At 56.9% G+C, this 27334-nt stretch overlaps 1 protein-coding gene and 1 long non-coding RNA gene across 3 annotated transcripts; both read right to left on the reverse strand.

Moving 5' to 3' along the window:
• Positions 1-10811: 10811 nt before the first annotated feature.
• Positions 10812-12739, reverse strand: LOC123641048. Its single transcript, XR_006736199.1, has 2 exons — positions 12515-12739; positions 10812-11077 (listed from the first exon to the last, which is right to left on the reverse strand). It is a non-coding gene; the product is annotated as an uncharacterized LOC123641048 (long non-coding RNA).
• Positions 12740-15134: 2395 nt separating this feature from the next.
• On the reverse strand, positions 15135-27098 carry INSYN1 (inhibitory synaptic factor 1). Of its 2 annotated transcripts, XM_045555501.1 has the most exons (3): positions 26536-27098; positions 25417-26137; positions 15135-15952 (listed from the first exon to the last, which is right to left on the reverse strand). In XM_045555501.1, exons 2-3 carry the CDS (start codon positions 25570-25572, stop codon positions 15230-15232), a joined length of 879 nt encoding a protein of 292 aa, XP_045411457.1. In that variant the 5' UTR covers positions 25573-26137; positions 26536-27098; the 3' UTR covers positions 15135-15229. The 2 variants fall into 2 exon arrangements, with proteins under 2 accessions (XP_045411457.1, XP_045411463.1); XM_045555507.1 differs by lacking the exons at positions 25417-26137; positions 26536-27098 and having other exon boundaries at positions 15135-15782; positions 15878-15954.
• Between the last annotated feature and the right edge of the window lie 236 nt (positions 27099-27334).

Below are 27334 nucleotides of genomic sequence, written 5' to 3' on the forward strand. Positions count from 1 at the left end.
TTCTCTGGTGTCCTCCTAGCCACTGCAGCCGGGAGGATCTGGGTCAGCCCACTAGGAGAACGTGCTGGCAGCCAGGGCTGCTGGACCTAGGGCGCTTTTGGAATGGGCTCTGCAGTGCCACGTGCGTTCTGTTCCGTCTGCAGGGTGGGTGATGAGGGAGTCAGGGGGGTGTATAAGGGAGGAAGGGACAGAGACGACTGACAAGGGACAGAAGTTGCACGTCTCATATCAGCTCGTGTTTATAAGCCTTTACTCAAGCCCCCCTCACCACTGATCTGCCCTCCCTCTCCTCTGCCTGTGCGGGTCCTACCCACCCTCCCGGATCCCCCAGGTCGCTGCCCCTTGCGTCGCACAGCCATGGCGAAGCACGTGCGTGTTCACTGCTCCCTGGGAGTTCTCCTTCTCTCCAGAGAGGGTCTGGATTGCCCACCCGCCAGCCCAGCGCTGGCCACAGAGCAGCCCCTGTCCTCTGGTACACGGCAGGGAAGTCCCTAAACTCCATTAATTCTGGTCTCCAAATGGAAACGACCGAGGCTGAAGTTTACTTCTGCACTCCCCGTGAAAAAAGGATTTCCCAGCACATGAACAATGTAAATGAGGCTGCCAAGGGGTGCTTAACCTATTTAAAGGAATAATCTATTTTAAAAATCTTTTAGAAGCCCTTATGTACCCAGAAACAATTGATATGGTAATTGCAAGTCATTCCTCTTTATTTATTTACCAGAGCAGGCTCCTAGGCTCTGTTCGCCCGCTCCTCCTCGCTCTGTGGGGAGCGGGGTGCTGGGAGACCCGTGTCCTCGCAGGCTGCGTCTGTGAGGTGGGCTCAAGAGTGCGACCCTCCCTGCCCTAGGTGACTGACGTGGAGAGAGATTAACCAAAGGACAGAGCTTGGGGGGGGGCCACCTCACTGCACTTACACAGTGTGACTGGATAGACCTGGGCAGATGGCACTGGACTCAGCCAGGACAAACGAGAGAGGTTTGACCGAGACCAGTAGAGAGGGGACAGCGGGGCAGACAGGGTGTGCAGGGGAGTCGGGTGTGGGGAGGGTGCAGGTGGAGGCAGTGAGGGTTGCCCGTTGCTCAGCCCCAGACGGTGGCTGAAGGTGCACGGAGAGGGAGGCAGCCAGGGCCGCTGAGCACCAGCACCGCAGACCTTGGCCTGCAGGTCCGTTCTGCCTTCTCAGAGCTCGATGGGCTTGTTGGCTTTGGCTTGGGGAAGAGAAAGAAGCTCTTTCTCAAGGACAGGAGTGATGTCAGAGGTAGCTCTGACGTAGTGCCTCTGTCCCTGCACCCCCACCAGAGGGTGGCGGGCCGGCAGGCAGGACCCCGTTCTTACCCTCTCCCGGCCCCGGCCGGGCTCTCCCTGCCTGGTGCAGTGGAGCGAGGCAGGGCAGGATACCTGGGCTGAGGGGCTCCTGGAAGACAGTCTGGTCCCGTGCCCCTGCTCTGCCTCGGCTGCCCCTGGTCTGATGTGCGTGGCCCTGGGTGGATGTGCACATTTGGCGGGGGAGGAAGGGGGAGGGAGTGAAGAGAGGAGGGCGAAGGACAGCATCCACAAATTTGGAAACATCAGCCTGCCGAGGAGGGGCCTCCGCAGCCCCTCTCTTCTCTCTGGATTGTTGAGCTCAGGGAAGGGGAGCAATGGAGAGCAACTGGGAACAAATCTCAGAGTAGGACCCAGGACACTGCTGCCCCATATCATGCCGTGTCCAGAGGACTCTGTTATATACCCCTGTGGGGTTCAGTCTGAGGACAAGAGCATGGGCATCTGGGCATCCACTTCCTGCACGGGGTGGGGCAGCTCAACACGGTGGGCTTTTCCTGTTTGCAGCCCCCCACAGGGCCAGCCCCTCCAAGGGAGCAAATGTCTCATCGGCAGTGGTGGTGGCTCGGCAGTGAGCCCTTACAGGCCACCTCTCCTCCCAGCCTCAGCAACCTCCTCTCTGCTCCTGTGGTATTCCTAATAAACACCTTTAAAATATTTATGAAGGCAACTTCAGTGAAGTAATGCAACATTGCTTTAAAGTGGTTTTCTTCCAATAAGTATCTTGAGTATGGGGTCCAATCCCCGAGCTCCTGTGGGCAGGCCCATCGGGTGCAACCCCAGGCTGGGCACTCAGGGCTCTCCATGAATGAGCTAAGCAGGGGGCATTCCTTCCCCCTCTTGGGGCAGGGAGGGGGCAATCCTGGTGGCAGGTGTGGAGGTGTGGCAGTGTGACAGGGCTCAGGGACTGAACTAGGGAGGATGGAGTCTAGGGGGCAGGAGAGACCAGTCAGGGCTCTGGAAGAACTCCTCACACGGGAGGAGGATGAAGACAGGAAGTTTCTCTGGAAGCATAGACAGCACCTCCAAGCTCTGTCCCTGGGGGAGCCAGGATTCCTGGGTCTGTGCCGCACTTTGCTGACAGGAATGGGGAAGGGCTGTGCTCCAGGAGGAAGTGACGGACACTGTGGGCTTGTGGGAGGGGCCACTGAACAGTTGGTGACTGAGCTCAGCTACTCTCCAGCAGCCCTGGGCGGAAAGGACATGATAGCAATGCCTTCTGTGCACATGTTGCAGGAGTGGTTAAGGATCTGCCCTTGGCCCCAGACTTGTCTCTCTGGCCTTTGAAACTCTGAGGAGCCACCTCCTACCCTCCTTGCCCAAATCCCTGAGCTGCACTCATGTCGGCTAGGATGGCACGTTTTCCCATCTCCTCCCGGGGCAGAGGGGGACATCGAGGTTCCTCCCCATCCCCGGACTCTCTCCCGGCTAGAAGGAAAACCCCTGTCCATATATATCTGGCATGCAGACAGAGGGGAGGCCCTGATGGAGAAATATGGGGAGGAAGGTTCTATTGTCACTGTGCTTGTCCCCAGAAAAGTCTCTTTCTAACAAGGAGCTGTTTTCATCACCACTGCCGAAAGCCTGTAGCTGCTCTAATTACGTGTCGGGCTGGAATTTGACAGGAAGCATTTTAATTATTAATTTGAAGTGTGCTGAGCGTGGGGATGGAGGAGGGCCGGCTCTCCGGGCTCATGCCCAGCCCTGTGCGTCTGTCGGGACCTCATTAGTGACACCTCAGGCCTCCTGGCCTTCCTTCCCCAGCCAGAGCCTCTCTCCCTCCACAGCCCAGGACCCACCTGTCCCACTCCGCTGGCCTTCCGAGCCTGTCACCCTGCACCGCTCCTTCTTGCTTCCCCTCAGCACAGAGTCTACTGTGCCCATCGGACAGGTGGAAGAGACTGAGGCCAGGCAGTGTGCTCGATGTCACGGCATGTGTTAGCCACAGCAGGGCAGAGCCTCTCGAGGTTCTTAGTTCTTGCCTGCCAGCATGGGTGGCCTTCTGCACGCTGTCTCTCACCCATCCTGTGCCATCTCTATGTCCACTCCTCCAAAGTGGCACACCAAGTTTTCCAGTTTGCTGCATGCGTCTGACACTTTTGAGGAACTGTTTCCTTGCTCCATTCACACTCAGGCCTGGGCTTGCCCTTCTGGGTTGACAGGCCAGACTGCTTGTCTGTCCTGGGTGGGATAGGGTCAGGGCCTGTCGTGGACCAAGGATGTCACTGTGCCTGTTTGCTCTGCTGCCCCTAATCAAGAAAGATTCATCCTCTGCTCGTTAGTTATTTTCTGGATTTAACTCCAGACACTCTTCTGTGTGCCAGGGCCTGTCTCTTTAGTCACATGTCATTGTTTCTGAGTTCAGAGCCACAAAACCCCAGACTGGGATGCAGCCCCGGGGTGAAGAATGTGCTACTGCACATGTGTCTGGCTCCTGCTGTGGCTTGTGAGGTTGGCTTTTCTCTCCCAGCTTTCCTTCCTCGCGTGGCTGGCTCGTCCCCTGCCTTTCTGGGGCACGTCAGCGTCTTCTGCTTCCAAGCTTGGTGCTCAGGAACCTACACTCCGTGTGCAGCCTGCCTGCGTGTTCCACTCCATGCCGTAGTGGGATGGGAAAGTTATGATCTATTAGGAGAGAAAAACATTTATATGGATTTGATCTAGGAGCTGTGGGGTCCAGAGGAGAGAACAAGGAACCCTGGAGAAATTGTGGAAGACTTCCCAGGCATGGTGACATTTTGGCTGAGTCTTGAGGGACATTTGCTCTATTAGTCATGGTTGGGTGCAGTGAACAGAGGCTACTGTATTTTAAGCAGAAAGGAATTCAGTGCAGGGTATTAGGTGCCTACAGAATTGTTGACAGGGCCAGAAGAGCCAGTTGAGGCTGGTGTCGGGGAATGACTTCCAGAATACAGGATATCACAGAGCTGGCTGGTCAGGGGGCCGCTGCCTTGGCATGTAGTCAGCTAAAAATGGTACCCAAGATGCCCGCACTCTAAGTCCCAGAGCTTGTGAGTGTTACCATACACGGCAGAAGGAACTTTGCAGATGTGATGAAGAACGTTGAGATGGGAAAGTGCCCTGAACGGTCCAGGTGGGTCCAATACAATCACAAGGCCCTTCTGAGAGGGAGGCAGGAAAGCAGAGTCAGGAAAAGACAAAGGAGTTGGGATGACAGAGCAGGAGCTGGCTTGAAAATACAGGAAGGGGCAGTGAGCTCAGGATGCACGTGGCCTCTAGAAACTGGGAGAGGCGAGGAAATGGGGTCTCTTCTAGAGCCTCCAGAAGGAAAACGGAGTGGCTGAAACCTTGACCTTAGCCCAGTGAAACTGATGTTGGACTTTGGACCTCCACAGCTGGAATAACAGAATAAATTTGTGTTGTTAAAAGCCTCCGAGCTTGTGGTAACTAGTTACAGCAGCAAAAAGAACGTGAAGGAGACAGGGAAGAGTCATTGGAACCATCGGGTTCAAGAACCTGCTTCCATAGCCTGCTCCAGGGCTTGGAAATCCGCGCTACTGCCCCTCCGCACCCCGAGTCTGAAGACTTGGCACGGGATGCTGCTGCCTTTCCACAGTCAGGCTCGGCTGCCGGAGCCAGCCCAGGGCAGCTGCAGATGGCCCCCGAATCTGCCTCCCAGCTCTTCCCAGAGCGACTCTACTTGCTGGCCCCAATTCGCGCACGGAACCTCAGCTGCAAGGGAGCCCTGCATGTCCAGTTTTCTGGCCACTGCAGTCTAGCAAGGCCACTAGAAGATGGTAGAAAAGGGATGCTGAGTGTTAATCAAATATCTCAAACACAGTGGGGAATAATTAATGCTTAAAGTAATGTGCATTGAAACTTGTCCATGGGCTCCCCAGGAGAACCTCACACCAGCCCACGCACGGGTATCATAGCTGACTTCTGTGCAAAGAGGAGGCTGAGCTATTTGCCCCAAGTCCCACAAGGAAGCGATGGAGGCAGGTTTGAATCTGGCTTTGGTCTACTTTAGAGCTTGAGCTTCTAACCACCACACAATACAGAGGAGGGGCGGGGTCAGTGCCACGAGGGGAAATGGCCTTGAGAATCACAAAAGCATGAAGAAACCAGGCACTTCAGGGACCTGCGAGCAGCTGAGCAGCTCTTATGCCTGGAACAAAAGCTGCATGGACAGGAGTGGCAAGGAGAGCAGAGAGCCGCAGAGACCAGGCCGTGCAGGCCCTCAAGTGCCCGCCACCCTGCTGCACCACAGTCCTTGAGGCCACCAGCCACCAGCCACCGTGGAAGTTTCTTTTGTTTTGTTTTGTTTTCCCTAGAAGGTTTCAAGGCAGGAGAGCAACAAGTTGTTTTGCATTTTGTATGTGAAGAAAGGTTTATTACTAGATCAAGGATCTGAGTGAGGGAGAGGAGACTGAGGCCTGAGCCTGGTCACACAGAGCCCTGACCCTGGTCACACAGAGCCCTGACCCTGGTCACACAGAGCCTTGACCCTGGTCACAGGCTGAGCCCTGACTCTGGCTATAGACTGAGCCCTGCCCTTGCCCTGCACTGATTCTTCTACTTGGCCTCTCCCTGGGCCCTAGCTCTGGTTGTAGACGGGGCCTATCTTGTAGTTGAGCTCTTATGCTACCCGACCACCTTAGAAGGCCGCTGATCCCTGGGGCAATCAGGTGACAGTGTGATTCACTCAGTGCCTCCCTTCTCTATTGCTGTGTCCACACTCAGAGCACATGTCTTAGAAAGCAGAGAAGTGTTCACTTCTGTGACGTGAAAGATGACTGGACAATGCTCGTTTAGCATTTGATGAATTGAGAAGGAGGAGGAAAAGATGGGAAAGGAGAGGAAGGTGAGTTCTTAGAACATTAAGCTCCCTTTTCTATAATGAAGGGGGCTTGCATTGCAAACCTAGAGCTCCCTGGCAACCAGATAGGGATGAGGAGGGTGTAGACAAGCTGGGGTGAGGTGTGCTGTGGCCTCAGGCCGGCTGGGCCTCCAGGAGAGGGATCAGACCCTAGGCCCTCCACACCCCACCCCTCCTCATTCTCCCCTCCAGCTCTAGGGCCATGCCTCCCCACCCCCCACGCAGATTTCATGTTTTAACTCCAGTCTAGCAGCCCTCTGTCCTGTCCCTAAAGTGGGTTCCACCCACTACCAGGTGTGGTCATCTACAGGGTGGAGGAGACAAACCGTTCCTAATGGACAGCTTGTTAAAGTCCCCAGGACACCGCTGGCTCTGGTGGGTCCACTTGCAGCCAAGCCCAGCTGTCTGGGGAGGCTCTGCTCCAGCCCACCTTCCTGTCCTGCCCCTGTGATGACATAAGGGGTAGTACTGTCCCTCGCTGGGCCTTGCAAACTGATTCTGGCAGCAGCCACAGGAATGTCCTACTGGAAACTTTCTCCTTAGCGCAGGACAATTCCTGGGGCCAGTATGACAGGAGTCAGAGAGCCCTTGAGAGGGGAGGAACATACATTGTTGCTGTGCACTCTGTGAGGCCCCAGACAAGGGGCTTTACGTATATTTTGTCATTGAGCCTTTGCAGCAGAGCTGTCGGTGAGTTTTATATCCTTAAGAAAGTGAAGCTCCAAGAGGTTCAGTGACTGCTGCAAGGCCACAAAGCTAGGAGGAGATGGAGCCCCAATTCAGATCGGGGCTCTCTGGCTCCAAAGCCTGGGACCCTGCATTTCAGGACCCGTGGACCATCCTCCTCCTCGTTGGCCCTGCCCACCCTGGTCCAGGGTCCAGGCAGCTTCTGAATCTGGCCATGGGGGTCACGGATCTTGAGCCTCCAGCCCCTGGGATGGGGCCTGGCTGGCCGGAGCTGCCACGGATCCTGTTCTCTGCAACCAGAGGTTTGGGATGAGGTCTCTGCCAGAAGTGGGGAGTGGTGGGGTGGGATTATGGTCCTCTTGGGACCAGTCTGCGGTCAGGGCAGGGACCGATTCACCGGTCACACCTGCCCCCTGCTCTGTTCCATGCAGGAACGTCTCTGGGCCGCAGTGTGCAGGGTGAGGGTGCTCCCGGGCAGCTGGGGTATAGAAACATGAGGTCTGAGGAGGCTGCACCTGGTCCAGAAGGCCCTGGCAGCCTCAGCTCAGAGTCAGGGCCATGGGTCCTTGTGATCCCGTGCAAGTGTCAGGATCGCCATGTTGCCCAACTCCAGGGCATCATTCCTGTGGTGTCCCTTGGGGAGCTGTGCTGAGGGGCCATTCACGTAGGAGCCAATGAGAATGGTGTCCCTGGTGCTGTGCAGTGGCCCTGGTGGGTGCCCTCAACACCCCTACCCCCAGGGAAGGAAGTTCTGACAAGGGGCAGGGGCAGAGGAGGCAAAGTGTATGGAGCTTAGCAGTGGGGTGTCTTGGAGAGCTTTGGGGACAGCCTCCCCAGGCCACCAGCAGTGGGGACCGGAGGATGCTGATACCATGGTATTTAGCTAGACTTTGCTTGTGGGAAGCTCCACCAGGCCATCAGATTGTACAAGCCTTACAGGGCAAAGGCACCTGATTAAGAAACATTCACTCAACTGACATCTCACAACACCCTGTCCGGTACTTGAACGATGCCAATTACCTGGCAAATGAGTTATCCCTGTGGCTGGTGCTCCAGTGGATTGATGGAATAGCAACAAGGGCTATTTCATTTGAAGATTCCCTTATTAAAAGGCATGAAATCATCCCTCGCCCTGCGATGATGCTCTGAATTAAAAAGCAAACAAAGCAAAGCAAGTGAGTGCTTTCGAAATTCCAGCAGAGGCCAGATACCCCAAAGAACAGGAGGGCCAGGCAAGGTGGCCTTCTAGTGCCTTTGCTCCCCAAGACCCAGTGTGACACCCCTCCCTGTCAGGAAGCCCTGGGGGCCCTGTCCTTCTACCTTGAGTCTGGAGAGGGGTGTAAGCCCTGAGGGGCAAGGAGGATGGGAGCAGAGGCGGGAGGTCTGTTCATTCAGTGCACATTCACTGAGAACCCGCCACGTGCCAGGCCCCGGGCCAGCTTCTGGAAGCACAACGGGTGCACCACGGTTGTTCCTGCCCGCACGGAGCCTGCAGTCCGCTGGTGTGTGTTGGAGGGAGTAAACCTCCGTGCGGTAATGAGGGTGGATCAAAGGCATGCTTAAGACACGGCAGGCACAGGAAGGAAGGGATGACACCAGGAAAGGAGAATTTGGAGCCAGTGTGAATGTACACCGGGGCGGGTGGGGACGCGGGTGAGTGCCCAGCCCATCCAGAATGGCCCCGCTGCTCAGCTGCTGCTGACTGGGAATGTGTGGGAATGCCAGCCCAGTGTTGTCACAGCGACTGATTTTTTCTACGAAATTTGAAATCTGGATTTTCTTGTAAAATCCTTTTTTCAAAAAAATGGGGGAAGCAAAACAGCTATGCAGGCCACCAATTTGCAACCTCTGGAAGAGAAACACCCAGGGAATTGGGGGGGGTGGTGAGTAGGGTTATCCTGACCTGAAAGGAGGGGTGTCTCTGGGCTAGAGAAATTCTCAGAACGCCCCCCTCTCCCGGGGCAGGAGGACCAGCCGCAGCTTCCCCACCACTGTTCCCAGCCTCCCGCTGAACACAAGAAACGCTTCTTTTAGGACACCAGAGGAATGGGCCTTCCTTGAGGAAGGCTGGAACCCTAGGGACACCCACATGCTGGGTGGGCAACACTGGACTCCATGTCCGGGGGCCACTCTGAAAAAATGTCTCCTCTTGCCTACACCAGACATGGGGCGAAGTCAATCTTGAGAGGGGTTGGCAGCTCATTCTCAGGCACCAGGGACACTGCAGTGTGCCCCACCTATTAAAGTGGTGTCAGGCCGAGCCCCCACCCCTGGGACCACATCCCGACCCATACGCAGGGACCTCCTTTGGGCCCCTGGGATCACAGGCCAACCCCAACCACCCTCACCCCACGCAGGCCAAATGGAGGGCTCATCACTCCTCGGACTTTTCTGCTCTCGTTGGCTGGTTTTCTGGGTTTAACCCTCCACATTCCCTCTGGATCACAGGGGCAAATATGCCTCTTCCCAGCACTGTCCCCTACAGGAGTGGTCAGTCTCTGGGGGGCAAAAGGGTGAGATTGTGTCGAGATTTCTGGCTGTGAGCAGGAACCAGGCTTCTGTCCCCCTCCCTGCACCCCTGGGTCACTACCTAGTAGTGACCCTCCTTCCCCTTCCCCGCCTCTCCAAAGTGGGCTCAGCCATCGCTGCCTCCCTTGGGAAGCCGCCCACAATCCGTCTACTGTTTGGCTAAGGAAAAAGTCTCCATTCTTACAGGGGTCTCCTGGGGAGGCCCCACCACTGGCCAGGATGAGACAAGGAAACCCCGCAAAGATCCGGGTCCCCAGGCCTCTTCCCACAATTCCTCCACAGGCTGTGCCTGGTGGTGACCCCCCATGCCCCGCCCTGCTCTCCTGGGGGTGGAGGAGGAGTGGGGTAGTGTCTGGAGGCTGGGCGCTCCTAAGATGGCAGCCGGGAGGGCACCAGGGTGGTCTGCACCACTGACTTATGGCCCAGAGCGGGAAGCTCCTGACCTCTCCACGTCCCAGCAGGCATCGGAAGGGCCCTGAGCCGCAGGCAGGTATGTGGGCTTGAGCGTTCCTGGCAGGGAGTCAGATCTGATCAGCACCGCGCCTACGTCATGTGCAGCGTCGGCCTGAAGTCGCCCACCCAGACTCTCGGTCCCCTCGGCAGGCAGGGCTGGTGCAGGTGAAGTTGGAGGGGTGGGCGGTGATGGCAGCTGGTGATGGCGGCTGTGCCCCCCTCTGCAGTAGGGGTTCAGGGCAGGCGGGTGGGAGAATCGGGTCGCACGAGCATCCCAGCTAGCTCCCGTGTGATGAACACGTAACCGGAAGACGCGGCTCCAGCGTCCCACCCCTCTGCCCCGTGGAGGAAAGAAAGGTTCGCTGAGACTGCATTGCAGGAGGAATGTTTAACCTACTTGTAAGATCAAATAATTTCCAAGGGCTTCGTGTATGTGTGTTACTTCCCAATGTGCTCATCATGTGCTGCTCTTATCTCTTCATCAAAGCGGGTCCCTAGCATGATCCTCTCTACCGGGTAACCGCTGCTGAGCTGGCTTAAACCTGTCCCCTGAGCCTCAGACTAGACGGGATACCCTGACTCCCTCCCCTGCAGTGAAGAGGATGGAGTGGCTCTGAGTGGGTATGGGGACTCTGAAGTCCCTTGCAGAAGGTGTGCTCATCTTCCCAGTTTGCACCCACACATGCCCTCTGCTTTAACAAGGCCTGTCTCTACCGACCTGTGGTGCCCCCAGCCATCTTTTGGTGACGTGCCACCAGTTCCAAATGCCCTTCATCACCATTTCTAGGTGCCTGAGCTCTACTCCATTTCAAATCCCTCCTCCTCCCACAAGTCTTTCCTAGATACTCCAGACCTCACGTGGAGCCAGGTAAGCCCGACCAGGAAGGGCCTGGCCATTTCCCAGGCTGAGGGCAGGCGAGACTTCCTGGCTCTGCCAGAGATAGGAACAGCGAGGAAGGACACTTTAGACCTGGAGCTGTTTTTCTGCCGGTCGCCTTGTCAGTGCCGTAGACCCGCTGGGAAACAGAGGGTGGGTTCTGATAGTCCGGCCTAAAGTGGAGTCGACGAAGGCTCCCTTGGACCCTGGCGAGCAGGATGCAGAGTGCCTAACAATCACATAGCAGGTATCGCATAAATAGTAGCACTTTACATAGTGTAAGTAATGACAGCAATGTCAACCTCCAGTGCTGCCAGTTTTTCACTTTCAACAAATTCCTTATTTGTTCTTCAGTTTCCTCCCCTGACCTGTAAAATAAGAATTATGGTTAATCCATTTACTCAATAAATAATTATTGAGCAACTGAATCTGTCATTTAGTGTTAGCTAAAAGATGTGGCATGGTGCCTGATGTACTAGGCTGTTAATAAATGTCAGTTTTCTTACACACGTCCCCGCTGTGGGATGGGAGATAGGTGGGCGCAGGAGGGGTTGGAAGAGAGAAAGGGAACTCAGGAGGGGGTGGGGGAGGGCTGGGTCTTCTGCCTCCTTAATTCCCGGCTCCCCTCTTTCCCTTCTTGTTGGCATGGCCTCACTTTGTTTCTAAGGACAGGGGATGGCGCTGGGGTCTCTGAATAGTTTGCCCTCCTTCTGCCCTTTGGACCCATTAGACCCTTTCTGCAGACTACATCACCTGTCCCTCATCTATAGAATGGAGACAGTGATGCCTCCTCATTCTTAGACACTGGGGACATGGCAATGTGCCTGCCTTTTTAACATGGTGTCAGGCTGGGACCCCCTCCCCGCCCTCCCCAGGACACGTCCCAGGGTGTTCTCGCCAAGCTGGCTCCCCCTCCCACTGGGGCCTCCTTTCCCAGGCACTCCGGGCTAGACCCAGTGCCACCTCTGGCTTCTCAGTGCTGAAACCCACACCCTTCAGTTTTGACGTTGCCCAGTCCCTGGCCACACCAGACCAGACCCTCCCAGGGGAGCTGTGTGTCTGTGTCTGTGCAAGCAACGTGAGACCTGGCAGGTAGGAGGTCTGCAATGAAAGCTGATTGCATGAATGCACAATGGATGCCCCTCTGCAAATGCGGCTCATTTATTCATTCAACAAACATCTACTGAACCCGTAATCCATTCAGTGCCGGGCTCTGAGTCAGGAGTTGTGACATTCAAGTTAACAGTAGCCAAGTTCTTCGAAGTCTGAACCATGTTCATAGTTTTTCTCTTTCCAACACCCACCCCCCTACTTCCCAAGGCCTGCCTGGCTCTCAGACCCTCAGCCCCAGGGACCAGAGCACCAGCTTCATCATATATTTTGACAGATGTCTGGGTGCTCAGTCACTGAGTTTGAGGTCCCATCCTGGTTCCGTAACCCATCCTGTGTATGCTTAGGCAAGTTGCTTCACTTCTCAGAGCCTCTGTTTCCTCATCTGGAAACTATGTAGGCATAAGTAAAGTTGCTTAACTAAAATCGCTGTGAGGAATAAGTGAGATAATGCCTACGCTTAGAACAATGCTCAGCGCACATGAGTTATCTGTTATGACATGACTGCTCTCTGTCACAAGGGCCTGGCTCCCTCCCGCCCCCTCCACAGCACTGTCAGCACAAGCCTATGCACACAGTAGGTGGTCACTGAAACAGGACTTCTGGAAGCAGAGAGATCCGATGGGACTTTCTGGTGAGGAAACCCAGAAACCAGTGGAGGTTTGGAGTCAGGGAAGAGCAGTGAAGGGCTGTACCTGGAAGGTCTGCAGGAAGGTCCTAGGGATGGCCGAGTCTGCCCCAAGGACGGGAGCTCCCGACCCAGAAGCAGCCCACTCCATGGCTCAGCAGCGCTGACAGTCAGAGTTCTGTCTCTCTCCGTGGGTGGCCACATTCTGTGTTTGAAGTCACAAGGAGCCAGGGGAACCCAGCCCACTGTCAGTGAGGCCCAGGCTGGGTGTGGCAAGATTATGAAAGCAGCCGAGTACTCTTGGGGCCTTCCCCAAGGTGAACCTATATCCATTTCAAAGCCCACTTCCCCCTCTTCCAGGACACACTGGCCCCACAGCTGCCTCTGGGGCAAGCAGCTGCAGGGTGGGGGTGGGGAGAACAGAGAACAAGTGATGGACGTGAGCCCGCGACTACACAGTCGCACAGACCCAGGGTGGGGCGGGGGCTCTCCCAGAGGTCTCTGCTTCTGGCCCTGAGTCTCTTCCTCTGTGAAATGGGAACTATTCTGTAGGTTTCTTTTCCCTGACTCTTGTAAAGATGAGAAACTACAAGTATAAAAATGATCTTGCCATTGAACATGAAAAACAAGTTTCAGGAAGAGAACTGGATGTCCATCCGAGAGCCAGGTGGGCCCATTCCTGGGAGGAGACTGCCCCCTCCTCACTGTCAGGGTGGGCAGAGTCCCTGGCACTCATCCTCTGAGCCAGAGACCTATCACTGATCAGCACCAATGGCCTGAGGGTTTCCTGGGGCTGGCAGAAGGGCTCAGAGCTCCGGCTCTCAGGCCTGAGCTGGGGACAGCTGGCCTGGGCCCACAGCATCCCTGGATTTCCACTGCGGAGGCTGCACCCCAGCTAGCTCTTTAGGGCCTCTGATCTCACCACGGGCTCGACAACACTGCAGACATCCCAGGTCCACCCAATCTCCTGGTGGCATCCCCTGCACCTGCTCCAGACTGGCCTGCACAGTCTCACTGTCGCCCTGCAGCGGGCTGGACGGCACCTCCTCAGGCAGGAGCAGTGGGTGCTGCCAGGGCTGCTGGCAGGGCCCCCTCCCCGACAGGCCCTGGTGGGCTGTAAATCTGCCTTAATTGAAATGCGTGGCAGGGAGGCCCCTGAGGGGTGATGGCCTTGCTATGCCAATGGTGCCACCTCCCTGCTCACAGCGAGGGGCAGTGAATCAAGCTGTGGCCGTCTCCTGACCTCGAGCTACTGCGAGGAGGCACAAAGTGGTGCAGTGCTTCTGACCCAGCGACAGCTCCCAGCACTCTGGGCCCCCTTGCCATGGAAATCACTGGAAAACCTGGGTTGGGGCCACACTGACCACAGAGTGTGTCCAGTGCCTTCAGTTTATCAAGTGCTTTCACACTCATCATCTTGTTGGAGCCCCACAGCAGCTGGTGAGGTAGGTGGAGACTCTCAGACCCATTTTATAGATGAGGTAGGTCAGCTCAGAGAGGCAAATGGACTTGCCCAAGGTCACACAGCTGCTAGATAGCAGAGCTGGCTCATGGGGGGCAGGGTGGCACAGGCTCTGTGACCTTGGGCCAGTTACTTAACCACTCTGAACATCAGTCTTCTCATTTGAAAAATGGGGATAATAATAGTTCCTATCTTGTTGGGTTATTGTGAAGATTAAATGAGATGATGCTCTAAGATCTGCTCAATAAATGTGAGCGACAATTGTGATGATTACCCCAAGGATATGCAGATGCTGTCCCTGTGCAGGTCATGCCCCATATGAAGCCCCATTGCCTCTAGGCTCTCACCTGGTCTCTGTTCAAGACCTGCTACGGTGGTCTCCGGGCCTGAATGTGGAGGTGCGGGGGCAGAGTAGGGCCATGGGACTGCTTCCCAAGGCTGCCTGCCTGGCAAGAGGGGTCAGGAGCCTGTCTGTGGCAGCTGCTACCTGCTACCTGCTTTCTCACACAGATCTCAGGTCTGCTGAGGGCCAAGCCAGGGGCTAGCTGAGGCTTTGCCCTGAGGCTTTGGTCCTGGTCTCAGGACCAGGCTGAGAATGGGAGCTGAAAGGATTGGGGTGGTCAGGCCTCTCCAGACAAACCTCTGCCCAGCCCAGCCTGATCCTCCAGGTGCTGTGGAAGCCCAGCATCCCAGCTGGAGGCCCGCCCCACGGAGAGCTTGCCCTTCCTCTACGTCCCGGCCAACCCCGAGATGGAAGGCGGTGAGGCAGGGTTGTGTGTACCCAGGTAAGTTTGCCTTTGGGAAAGAGAGCAAAAGTCTGCCTTGGAGTAGAATGATGGCAGGTGCCAAGTGACCCAGGGTCCCGCCAGAGTGATGCTATGCCCAGGTCCTGAGTCCTGCAGTCTCCAAAACATCCCAACCGTGAGCCCTGGCCGGGCGGGGGACACTGCTCCCTTTAGAGCCTGCCTCCTGCTGAGGAGTCCCCTCCGGGCCCTGGCCCAGGCCAGCAGCCAGAATCCACCATGGTGCTCAGAGGCTTGCAAGGGGAGGGCCAGGTTGGACCTCCCGTCTCATTTACATACTTTGACACCCCCTTCAGGAGCCCTCCAATGAGAAGGCAGGGAGGGCGGTTCCGGCCACACCCCCTGGGACCTGGGAGGCGAGTGGACATCTGTGTGTCTAAGAGGAGCTCCGTGAAAGCTTTGGGGCCTGTGGGGCTGGATCCTTAGCATTTCAAAATTTTATTATGACGGCATTTGTTTAAATATATATATATTTATAGCTCTATGTGCCCACCGCCCCCCAGCCCCTGCCCAGCCCCTAGTTTTTCCCCCTGGCTTTCTGTCTAGTGGCCGTGTAGGGCAGCACCGTCTGTGTGCTCTTGTCTGACACCGTCTGGGTGCTGCTGTTCCTCGTGACCCTTCGGGTCTGATCGGGGGCCGAGGTGGGGCCCGGGCGGCGGCTGGTCAGTGAAGAGCGCCTTGGCTTGTAGGGGGCTGGGGAGGGCTGGTGAGGGGCTGTGTGGGCCTCTGTGTGGGAAGGCTCCGGGGGCAGGCCTGCCTCCTCCTCCTCCGTCTCCTTCTCACTGTCCCCCTCCTCGTCATCGCAGCACAGAGCGTGGTAGAGCACTTTGTCACTGAACCGCACCCTCTCCCGCGTCCCTGGGGTCCGCTGGGGCAGCTGGCTCTTCGCGGGGCCAGCGCTGAAGGCATCCTCACTGGAGGAGTCTGGGGTCTCCACTCGTGGCCCATTGGGGATGGGTGTGCCACCGTTCATGAGCCGGTAGTCAGGGCCAGCCCCTGGCCGCGTCGACTCGGGGCCGTCCACAGAGTCTGAGGGGGTGGAGACGTCCAGGAAGGAGCAGAACTCCCAGCTGTCCGAGAGGATATCAGCTGTCATGAAGTCCAGGTGGCCCAGGTCAAAGGGGCCGCCCACGCCCGCCTTGTCGCTGCTAGAGGTGCTGCTCACAGTGGCCGTGGTCCAGTCGTCCGGCTCGAGTTCAAAGTCGAAGTCTGAGGTTAGCTTATCGATCTGGCTCACCACCTGACCAGGGAAGGGGAGAGCAGATGAGAGGGGCCAGGCGTGAGTGGGCCCCCGCCCTGCCCTGCTAGAGCCCCTGGCTGGTGACTGGGCCTGAGGCTACAGGTTTGTTTGCTCTGTGGAGGGCCCACTGGACCCTGGCGGACAGACTGTTCCAGCCCTTCCCAGAAGCCTGTTCACCACTCTGCAGTCCCTTGGGGGCAGGGGTCTGCTTTCCCGCCCTGTACCCCGTCCATTCACACACCCCTCTCCCACAAACACGGCCACTGTTCTGGGGCGGCCCTGGTGAGCAGGGCTTGGTCTTGCTTTGCTTGAGAGAGGGCCATTTAAGAGGGGCTGAGGGACTCCAGCATTCAGGAGAGATGAGCAGCCCACCCACCCTCAGAAAGGGAATGACATGGGGTGGCCATATGGAAGACCCTGTCCAGGCCTTCTAAAGCCTCCTGGGCCAGTCCCTGCAGCTGGTCAATGACTGTCACCATAGGTGCCCACCAGGTGTATGGCACTGGCTAGATTCCTGCACCCCACCCCATGCCCCAGAGCCTCCTGCTCCTTCCCTTCCTGCCCACTGATGAGCGGAGGCAACCCGGGCTTGTTGGAGAAGGAATAGGCAAGCGTTATTTGGAAAGCAATAAAGAAGCCCAGAGCTGCTTGTTAAACGCACTCAGGGGGCAGCTCAGCTGTGGAGGTCGCTGCACCCTGCCCTGCCCTGCATAAAGCTAAGCCCTCAGCTTCTATACAAGCAGCCTCGCCTCAGGACACCCCCTTTCCCAGGCCACTGTCAGCACACAAATCAGGGAGGAGGACAGTGAGAGCAAGAGGGAGACCCCGTCAGAGATGTAGAGAGAGGACAGCGCAAGAGAAGGGAGAGAGAAAATTCCAGCTGAAAACAACACAGCAAAACGATACAAGCAAAGTGGAGGGACCGAGTCAGGGACAGAGACCCAGAGACAGAGAGACACACAGCCGTCAAGACCAGATCCAGCTCTCAGTGCCTCTCCAGTGTTCTTCACCTGGGGTCAGAGCAGTCAGTTAATTAATTAACTAATTAAGTCCTTCATTCAATGAACATTTACTGAGGACTACTGCTGTCCGGGGATGTGCTCCATGTTTGGCAAGGAGTGGGGGTGCTTTGGGTGCTTTCTCCAAAGCAAAGGTGGAAGCAAGAACGAAACCGATGGCCAGAGCGGTGTGGGTCAGTGGGTGACTACTGGTCAGGACCGGGGCAGGACACAGGTGACCCGGTCAGCAATTTCCCTCTCTAGGTCTCAGTTGCTCAGCGTGCAAATGGAAAGGTTGGGTGAACTAGCTTATCTCCAAGGCTCCTTCCATCTCTGAGATCCTAGGACTGTGTGTCCACAGCAGTGACTCTGAGAAGCTGTTTTGGGTCCTGGTGCCTAGGAATGTCCACTCACCACGGCCCCCAGCCAGGAAAGGAGAAACCACTCCACTGAGTCCTGCAGAAGAGCTGGGGGAGTCAGGACAGCTGGGTTCTGTGTGTCTCTCAGCAAGTCACATAACCTCTCTGGGCCTCAACTTGATTCCCCAGCAACTGGGGATGACAACCCCAGCCCTGCCAACCTCACCAGAGCTTCATGGGGAACAGTGAAGAGGGCAGCAAAAGGGGTCCGAGCAGCACTGGGGACACAGTGACATCACCGCCCAACTCCAAGCACCTACTATGTGCCAGGCCTTCTGCCCATGCTTGGTAGTGCTCACTTCCACCCACCAGATCATTATCTCCTGAGTTTATAGATGGGGAGTCAGAGGTGCTAGTCCCTGGAGGGGCTGAGATTCCCACTTCCACAGTCCCCTAGAAAACTGCACGCTGTCGTGTGGTGCTGCCGTGACTGCTGGGCTTGGCAGGCAGTGGGGACAGGCCCCACCCCCCAGTCTGGCAACCCCCTCCTTGTGCTGCCGGGCTAGGACATCTCCCTCTCCCTAGAGAAGCTTACATCCCCAGAAGCCCTTTCCACCCCCAGCCCCCTCCAAGGCTGGCAGGAACTCTGGCCTAGAGCAGGGGTCCTCAGACCTGCGTGGGCCCAGCTCTCTCCCCAGAGTCTGACTCTGCAGGCCTGGTGTGGGGCTGGAGAAGGTGCACATCCACATGCTCCCAGGGGCTGTGCTGCTGAGGCCGGTCCAGGGACACACCCTGAAAACCACCAGCCTGGGGTACTGAGGATTTAAGCTGGGTGGAAACACAGCACCGTGAGCCTTAGGAGAGGCCCTGCTACACTCTCCAATGAGATTCCCCTGATGGAGCCGGAGCTATTGACAGTCTGCCTCTGCCTGAGGGTAGGGAGAATGCCAGCAGGAATCTGGAGTTGAATGACTTGGCTGTGATGTCACAGAGTCAGCTGAGGCCAGGCTGGGCCCAGAAGCTGAGCCTCCTAATGCTCAGTGAGGACAGCCCTACCTGCCCTAGGCCCAGCAGCAGGGAAGATCCCCCCACCCAAGAAGCCTTTGCTGCCACCAGCTCGGGAGGATTTCACATTCTAGCCCTTCCCCTTCTTCCTTAGCACACCCCTCTCTGGTTCCACTCTGGGGACATGAAGGGAAGGGAGAGAAGGAGGCTTGGGTCTGAGCCCCAAGATTGCCATCTTTTGGCAGAGAGACCTTGGGCAAATGATTATCCCCCTCCAAGTCTTGGTGTCCTGCCCTGTAAAACAGAATGACATGCCCTCACCCAGGATGATGAAAATTTAACAGATATGAACGTGGTTGGAACTACGGGGTCAGCACAGCTAAACCACTGAGAACCTGGTCTCTGGAGGTCCCACTACTTACCAGCTGTGGGACCTTGGCCAAGTTACTCAACTTCTCTGTGCCTAAGTTTCTTCATCAAAGGAGAATGCTAGCAGTAACAACCTGAAAGGGCTGCTGTGGGGATTTCCTGACTTAATGCACTTTGGAAAGCATTAATGAGAACAAGGTAGACTATTAACATCCACCATGCACCGATGGGTGCTAACACGTGACCACGCCCCTGGCCCCAGGCCCAACAGCAGATGGGCTTCAGTTCTGCACCAAAGGAATGACACTCCAATGGAGAAATTTCCAGTGCCTGTGGCAGAATAATGGGATATATTGGGCCTTTCAAATCCCAGCACTCAGGTAGTATCTATTTTGCCCAAAGTAGGGCTGTCTCCAGACAGAACAGAACCAGAAGAGGCTATGAGGCTCACAGGCAAATCTGGCTCAGTCTGTTAGGTGGGACAGGAGACAACCACTTGATGAATGACATAAGGGAGGATCAGAAGGGAAGCCATGTGCCCATGGGTACCCAGCTTCTACTCGGGGGCCTGGGTGGGTGCACAAACCCCACCACCTTTCCTGGTGCCTCATTTCATGGGACCAGTGTGGAGGGCAGGCCCTGAGCTACCTGCCTCTCTGCTTTGGATGTCTTGAAATCTGTGATTTCTCCCTGAGATTTAATAATCATTTTGTCTACATGTAATTTGGGATTGTCTTGGAGTGCAGGGAAATAATTATATACACAGAAGAAAAGAGATGGGGAGAGAGAGTGGAGAGAGAAATGGAGCCATAAAATCACAACCCTCGAGCCAGAAGGGACGGAGACGCTATAGAGCCCCCTGTCCCCGTGTGCTTGCTGATGGGGAAAACGAGGCTCAGAGGCTGGAAGGAGCCGAGACCAGAAGTTGAATCCTAACTACTGGCCGTGGCACTGTAAGACCAAGAATGACCTGCTCTGGAGGGACCCCGAGGGAGGTCTAGAGAGGATAGGCAGGACTGAGGGCTGTGACAAAACCCAGTGGGGGTCCTTGGCCCTGTACTAGGTTGTCCCCAACCTCTGTCCTGGTCACAGCCTTAGCTACCCTTGTCTGAAAAACTGCACCCATCTAGTCTTCCCACTGACTGCGACTCTCTGTCCTGCTCCTGCTCCATGGTGCATCTAGCACTTTCTAACTGGCTGCAGGACCACATCGCCCCTCTGCCTCCAGCCCTTCCATGCTCCCCAAACTCCACAGCCTCCCAAACACAACTCCCCGCCAATCAGCTTCCCTACCCAGCAAGCGGCCTCCACCCTGCCAGGCCTGCCTCCTCACCACCCCTACATGCCCCAGCTAGCTGGCTCCTGCCTCTGGCCTCACCTAATGCGCCCTCCCTCCTTTCCTGCTCACCCTGTCTCTGTCGTCACTTCCAGAAGGAAGCTTCCCTGCTCCCCAGCTGAGGTCAGGTTCCCTGTGAAAGGCTCTCAAGGTGCCCTGCACCTCTCCCTCAAATATCACACGATATTTATCACTGCTACGATTTTGCATGCATACATTGTAACATGGTTAGGATCCGTCTCTCCGCTAGAAAGTAAACCCGTGAGGGTGGGACCGGGTCCGCTTGCCCACCATATCCCCAGCTTGGCACTAGGTCAGCACTCCCTCCAGACACAGCTATTGGATATGCAGATGAGTTGGACAGGGCTTTATAAAAACTGCCAGGGGCTCCTTTCCTGAGGAAGCAACCCCTGGTCCTGGATGCTTCAATATTGCTTGGCCCCAGCTCTCCCTGCAGCCCTTGCCAAGCCCCCTCCACAAGGAAAGCATTTCCATGTTCCTAAGGCCCTAGAGCCAGGACTGGGGCCTGGGAGTCCCAGAACCAGCGTCCTCCCCGCACCCCGCCCCACCTCACCTTGCCTGACAAGCGCTACCTCCTTCCCTCCCTCCCAGCTCCCCAGGCAGCTGGTTATATAACTGGGGATTCTGCATTATTTATGGCCACTGATTATTTTTTAATTCTGTGATTACGTTATTATCTTCCTGGGGGGCTGTGGAGTTGGGGAGCGGTGGAGCGAGCTGACCGTGATTCACAGCTCTCATCCTGCAATTTGGCCTAATTGGCCAGGGAGCTTCAGTGAATCTGTCCGGAGGAGGAGAAGGCAAAGGGAAAAGGGAGGAAAGAAAGGCGTGAAAAAAATAATAAGAAAAAAATCCGCGCAATTCTTGCTGAGCTGCGGGTGATGGAGCTGACCCACTTTGGCACAGCTCCGTGGTCCCCAGCCTCTCCTGCTCCAGCTGCTTCCTGGCTAGGCCACATTTATCTCACGCTCGCACGGCCCATGGCTTTCCCTGCCACCTTCAGATGTGGCCCCTTGCTGATGGGACTGCACAATGAGCAACCAGAAAACAGAATGTCACAGTGCCTGCTTCCTGCGAAAATCGGTGAGGGGATCCTCCACTTCCACCCCAGGCTGGGGCAAGGTTGTGCCCACCCCTTCATACTCCTGGGGCCAAAGTGGGCAACTGTGCCCTGCAGTTATTTCCCACTCAAAAGTCACTGATGGCTTGGGGGATACAGGTGGTCAACACAAGGATCACTATTGAGCCTCCACGTTGAGCGACATGTTGGGGGGGACCAAGGAGGGAAAGACTAAGTATATGCCCAAAGTTAAGCCCAACACCAGGGGGAACAAGGATGAGGGCGCTTACCCCTGCCCTTGGGAGCTTCCGGTTGGTGGGTACCAGGGAAGGAGGGGGGCAGGAGATTCCTGCAGCGTCTGCCGGATTCTCACTGAGAATGAATCCAAATTTCATGCCATGCTCTGCAAGGAGCTACGTAATCTGACTCCCTGCCCCCTCTTTGACCTTTCCTCTTGCCCTTCTCCTTGCTCACCCCCCAGCTGCACAGGCCTCCTTGCTGATCCTGAGCACGCCAAGCACATTTCCTCCTCAAGACCTTGTTGCTGGCGGCTCCCACTGCCTTCCCCCAGATACCACTGACTCGCACCCTCACTGCTGTTGGGTCTCTGTTCAAAAGCCACCTTACTGGAGACCTCCTTCCCACCCCATCACTGTCACTCCCTAACCCCCTTCTCTGTTGGCAGGGCGTGAGACAGGAGAAACTCAGGACCCCAGCTAGGAGGCCAAGACATGGTCCTGATCTCCCGGGTAACAGCTAAGAAGCTGATGTGACTCCAGAAACAAGGCTGTACACGGAGCTGAGAAGTGGGCAGTGCTAGAGTGGTTCATTAATAATATCTCACAGAAACAGAGCCAGCTTTGTACCCTCATTGTGCTAAGTACCTTAAATACAACACCTCATTTAATTCTTACAACCACCCTGGGGCAGGGGTGCGGGAGGAGGCATTGGATTTAGTATCCTCATTTTTATGGATGGGGAAACAGAGCACAGAGAGGTAAAGTAACTTTCTCAAGTCCACACGGCTAGGAAGAGGGTAGAGCTCAGGTCTGCACCAGGGACATCTGGCTGCAGAGCCCATGCTCATTGCCCCTGAGCTTTGCTGCGTCTCTAAATTAAGATCTACACAATTCTGAGGATCTTAGAGAGCCTGCTGGGACTGGCCTAGTACCCTGAGTATTGGGGAACCTGGAGGAGATGAAGGCTAATTAATGATTGATCGTCATATCCCTCTGCAGCACAGTTTTAGCTTTCAAAGCACTTTCACGTTCCTCACCTCACTTAATCCTTTAAATGACTCTCCCCACCTATGGGACAGAACTTGCTCCCAAACACCCAGGGAGCCAGTGGCAGAGTGTGGGCAGGGTTTGGGAGGGAGCTCCAAATCCTCTAGGAGTGTGAGTAGGTATTGGTTCCCCCACCACATGCTGAGCCCCCAATAAATGCCTGTAAGATCATTCTCAGGTGCAAATCATCATCGTCTCCACCTCCGTCTCAGAGATGAGCAAACTGGGGCTCTGTGGCTTAGGGAAGAAGTGCTTGAGTGTCTCTCATCTTTCAGTGAATTTTAGGCTGTGTGCTCACGAGGATGAGGAGGGTCTGCCATGATCAGTAGTGTCCAGGGCTGGGGAGGGGAAGCAGCAGACGGAGGAGGAAGATGGCGAGAGGAAGGAAGCTAAGCCTTTGTTCTCTGCTGGCCTTGCTCCTTCACTAAGCATCCTGGGCAGCTCCCCCACAGTCCTGTATGTGAATCTTGTCTCCACATCTAAGTGCTTTGCGAGGCTGAGACAGACCCAACTGGTAGGCCCTGGGCTGGTGCTGGCCAGGGAATGGGTGTGATGAGGGAACAAATGTTTGCCACCCTCTCAACCTTGAGCCTACCTGTGCCCCTGATGGAAAAATGCCACACAAGGGGACTGAGGAAAGCCAGGCATATTCAGTTTTGCAGCCCCTTTGAAGGACCAAGAGCCAAAATCATAGTTCTAAGGAGTAGGGAGGCTGTAACCTTCTTCTCCAAACCTGGGCCTGGCACCCCGACTTGGTAACCCCATCCCCAGTAAATCCCATTTCACAGAAAGTCAGTTATATGGCATCTCTTCTTCTGGCTGGGCCTCCCAGAGCCTTACCTGCCTTTCCTCACCCTCCCCTCTCTCCATCACCCCATGCCTAGACCCTGCCTGGGACATGCAGGAGTTCTGAGGCTTGCCCCCCTCCCCAGCTGGGTGCCATTGGCGGCGGGCAGGCGGTGGCATACGGGGTAGATTCTGGTTGCTGTAGCAACCTGCCAAAGTCTTGGGTGGAGGCACATGGCCTACAGGGTGTGTGGGGGGAGGGGACGCATCTTTCTCTGTCCTGGCTCAGACCTTTGGGCTGCACGGCCTATGAACCTGAAGCTCTGCTGTTGGAGACATGGGAATGGGTGAGTGTGAAAAGGGAAGAAGGAGACATCCAAAAGATCTGCAAAGAAATCCTAGTGCTGTAGAATCACAGCATGAGCATAAGGCATCATATCTTAAAGGCCACTGTCAAAATGGGAAGAGATCATCCACTAGCCCACCTGCTAAAGCCCCAGAATAGGCATCAGGAACCTGAGTTCTAGGCTTAGTTCCATCACTGGTAGGCTGTGTGACCTTGGAGAAGCCCCTATCCCTCTCTGGGCCTCAGTTTCTTCAACAGTAAATAGACCGGGCTGGTCGGGGTTGCCTGTGAGAGCCCTTCAAGCTCTGGATGGCTATGCTGCGGGGAGAGAATGCAGTGCCTGGAAGATGCCCAGTTGGGAATAAGCTTGGAGTTGTATCAACTCCAGCCTTAGAGTCAATCCTGGATCTTTCTGGGTGGGCTGGCTGGGGCATGCCCTGCTCAAGACAGACTCTGAACAGTTCCCATGGCCCTAGTAGAACTACAGAGCATCTGAAATGAGATCAGGGGGTGGGGGGTGAGGTGGGAGGGAGCACTGTAGTTCTTTGGATCCATGAGGTTGGAGGAGGAGGGGTTGCTCAGGGGCATCTGGCCTTTGACCTCTAAATTGTACTGCCCAAAGATGTTCAGCCCAGTCCACGGCCAGTCCAGTCCATGAGCAGAAACACCACCACCTATGAAGCAACAGCCATTTCTACCTCCTAAGATAGGGTTTCTTGGCAGGCCCCATGAGGCTGACCCTGGGCAAAGGGGCTACCCTGCCCAACGTTAGTTCCTGTCCTGGCATCTCTATAACCCCCCAAACCCCAACTCTGAACACAGTGCCCTTCAAATAACCCCCTCTCCGTGGCTCTCAGGCCAGGCTGGAATGCCACTTTGCCAGCCTGGAGTTGGCAGCCACCATCACCCGACCTCCTCAGCCCTCTGGGAGCCCCTATCCTCCCTGCACAGCTGGCCAGGGAGAGCTTGAGCCCATAACTCCAGCTCAATCACTCTCCCTGCCATCTCTGCAGGGGCCCTGGTTACAAGGAGTTGAAATTTGCCTAAAGCCCACCTGGCTGGTGTAATGGCACCCAGCGGGCAAATTCAGACTAGTGGCTCAGAACGCTGGTCATGCATTTTGGACTTGAACGCAGCCCAGGGGGCAGGGCCGAGGACATGTGTACCTCATTACCCCAGCGATGTGGGAAGCAGTAATTAAACCGGGCTCCACTTAGAGAGACAGAGAGGGACATACATATCCCAGCATTTCTCAGTGGCTTTTCAGCCTTGGCCAAAACATTCAGAACTGTGGCATGGAGATGCAACCCCTTAGAGGAGATTCCTGCCCCTGCCAATGTCCACAGGAACTCTGATACCCACTAGCAGCCCCCGAGACCCATTCTTACCCCAGGATAGGGAGGGCACAGCTGACTTTAATTTTTCCAGGATCAAGGTTCTGAGTATCTGTGTGATCTCTGGGGGAATGCTTTGAAATGGGCCTCAAGCAGTGGGGACTGCCATCCACACTCTCCCAGGACCCCTTGTGACCAGGTCCAAGTCTGGGAGGTAGATGGTAGAGTCAAAGGTCAGCTTGGGTCCCAGAAGAGTCTCCCACTAAGGAGCTATAGTGGGATTCGGTCCTTACGGGCCACGTTGGCACCTGTGAGTGCTAACTCCACAGCTATGGGCCCCCTGACACTCTGCCCAAGCAATCTCTGCAACACCAAGGCTCCTCCAGCCATGGGGCATGGTGAGGTTTTCAGCAAAGCAGATTTAGGGAAAGGAGAAAGGAGGTCCCTAGTAAAGCAACACCCGTGCACACAGTTTTGCACACTCAAACTCGTGAGTACACTTTTGTGCCAAGCCCAGGAAGGCTGGTATAGGGTCTGCCTGGCCCCTGTTCACCCCTCACTTACCTCTCTCAGCTCCTTGGCCACCTCCTTGAGCTCCCGCAGGATGTCCTCAAGCTGCCCAATGACCATCTTCATGCGCTGTCGAATCCGCTCCCGCTCACCACCACTGCTGGGGTCGTCACTGGGCTGCCCGAGGTCCGGGGCGCCCCGAATGTTCATCCTTCACCACGTGGCCGCAGGCCTGCCCATACTCCCCCCAGCCGGGCACACACTGCGTCTGCCTCCACGGAGCCCCCCTCAACCGGGCAGAGCTCCACATCTTAACGGCCCCCCAGCCTACCCTGGCCCTGGGCGGCCCTCACCCAGCCCCTGCCCCTGCCACCCTGCCTCCTCTGCCTCTGGGTGGGGAATAGGACACCCGGAGGGAGACACAATCTGACAGAGGGGGTCAAGGTGAGGACACAGGAGAGCAGGGGAGGGGCCTTGGGTCCCAGGAGTGGCCTCCAGGACTTGAAGTGCCTGTGGCTGTGCAGAGTTGATCTCTGCCTGAACCTGAACACAGAGGCAGGGGGATGACTGTGCAGGGACTAAGGGTAAGAGATGCCCTTGGGATGGGGGAAGGTAGCAGGAACCCCCTCACAACTCCTGGGCAGTTGCAAAAGCAGAGGTCTCTGGATGTAACTGACACCTGCAGAAGGACAGTGGCCAGGGTCTTCCAGATGTAGAGGGGGCTCCAGATGTGGGCAGCTCTGAGGTGAGAGCTGGGTTGGAAGAGGGCAGCCCCCTGCAGAGAGAGCAAGCCTGGCGTCAGCCCTCCCAGGCTGCAGCACCAGCCGGCAAGGCAGTACTGCTGCCTCCCCCCTCTCCCCTGCCTGCACCCTTCCTCGCTGGGGATTTGTTTTCTTTGTGGGGAGGGGTGGCGGAGGCAGATGGTTTACAGCACAGCCCCTCCTCTAGAGGGAAAGGGAAGGAGCCCCCTCCTTTAGAGGCAGAAGTCCTCAGCCTGCTATGGGGCACCCTGGCCGCGGCTCCCCTCGCCAGCCAGGCCTGGCCCGCTGGTTCACCAGAGGGCCTATCCAGTCACCCATCCTCCTTTCCAGCGCCCCCAGGGTGCCCTCGTTCCCCGCGGACCCTGCCTCCCCCAGCCCCGCCTTCCGCCAGAACCCCCGCTCCTGGACTCACCGAGGGTGGGGGCACCGGCCTTCCCTCCTAGCAGCGTCGGGGGCCAAGCCCCAAGCCGAGGTTGGGGGGCCCCCCAGGCTCCCTAGGGTGGGCTTCTCTCTCTGGACCCCTCGGCCCCCGGCCTCAGGGAGGTCCTCCGAGCCGCGGCCGGGGACATCTGGGCGGTGGGAGGGGGCGGGGCCTCCGCGCTCCAGGGAAGGGGGCCGGAAAAACCTCCCTCAACCCTCGCCAGGCTCCGGGTCGGGAATGAGCGAGGGTCCGGCGATTTCGGGGCTCCGCGGCCACAGGTGACCCGGGCGCAGGGCGGCCGAGGCGACGCCGGTCCGGTCCCAGCGCGTGAGCCAAAGTCGGAGGGCTGGGAGGGCGCGGGGATCCCCTCAGCCCACGCCCGGCATTTCCCGGGCTCGGCACCGTCGGGAATCGCTCCGTGCAGTCCAGTCGGCGGTCGGGGCTCCGCCGGGGTCTGCCCTGCCCTGCCGCGCCGGGACGCGCTCAGCCCGAACCCAGATCGTCCGCGCTCCGGCACCCGCGGCGTCCGGCGCGGCCGCGAGGGTCCGCTCAGCCCAGCCCCGCGGCCGGCCCGGGGCGAGGACGCTCCCACGGCTCGGTCCGCGCTCGGAAAGGTCCGGAATGCTCTGGGTCCGGGGGGAGGGGCGCCGTCGGCCGCGGGGCCCGGGTCCCCGCCGGGCCCAGCCGCGAGCGCGCGAAGCCGAGGGCCCGGCCGGGCTGGGTTCGGCGGCTGGGCGCGGGCGGAGGGTGCCGGCGGAGGAGAGGCGAGGCGAGGGGAGGGGAGGAGGCG

This window comes from Lemur catta, chromosome 1 (assembly GCF_020740605.2).
Source record: "Lemur catta isolate mLemCat1 chromosome 1, mLemCat1.pri, whole genome shotgun sequence".
Classification (NCBI taxonomy): domain Eukaryota; kingdom Metazoa; phylum Chordata; class Mammalia; order Primates; family Lemuridae; genus Lemur; species Lemur catta.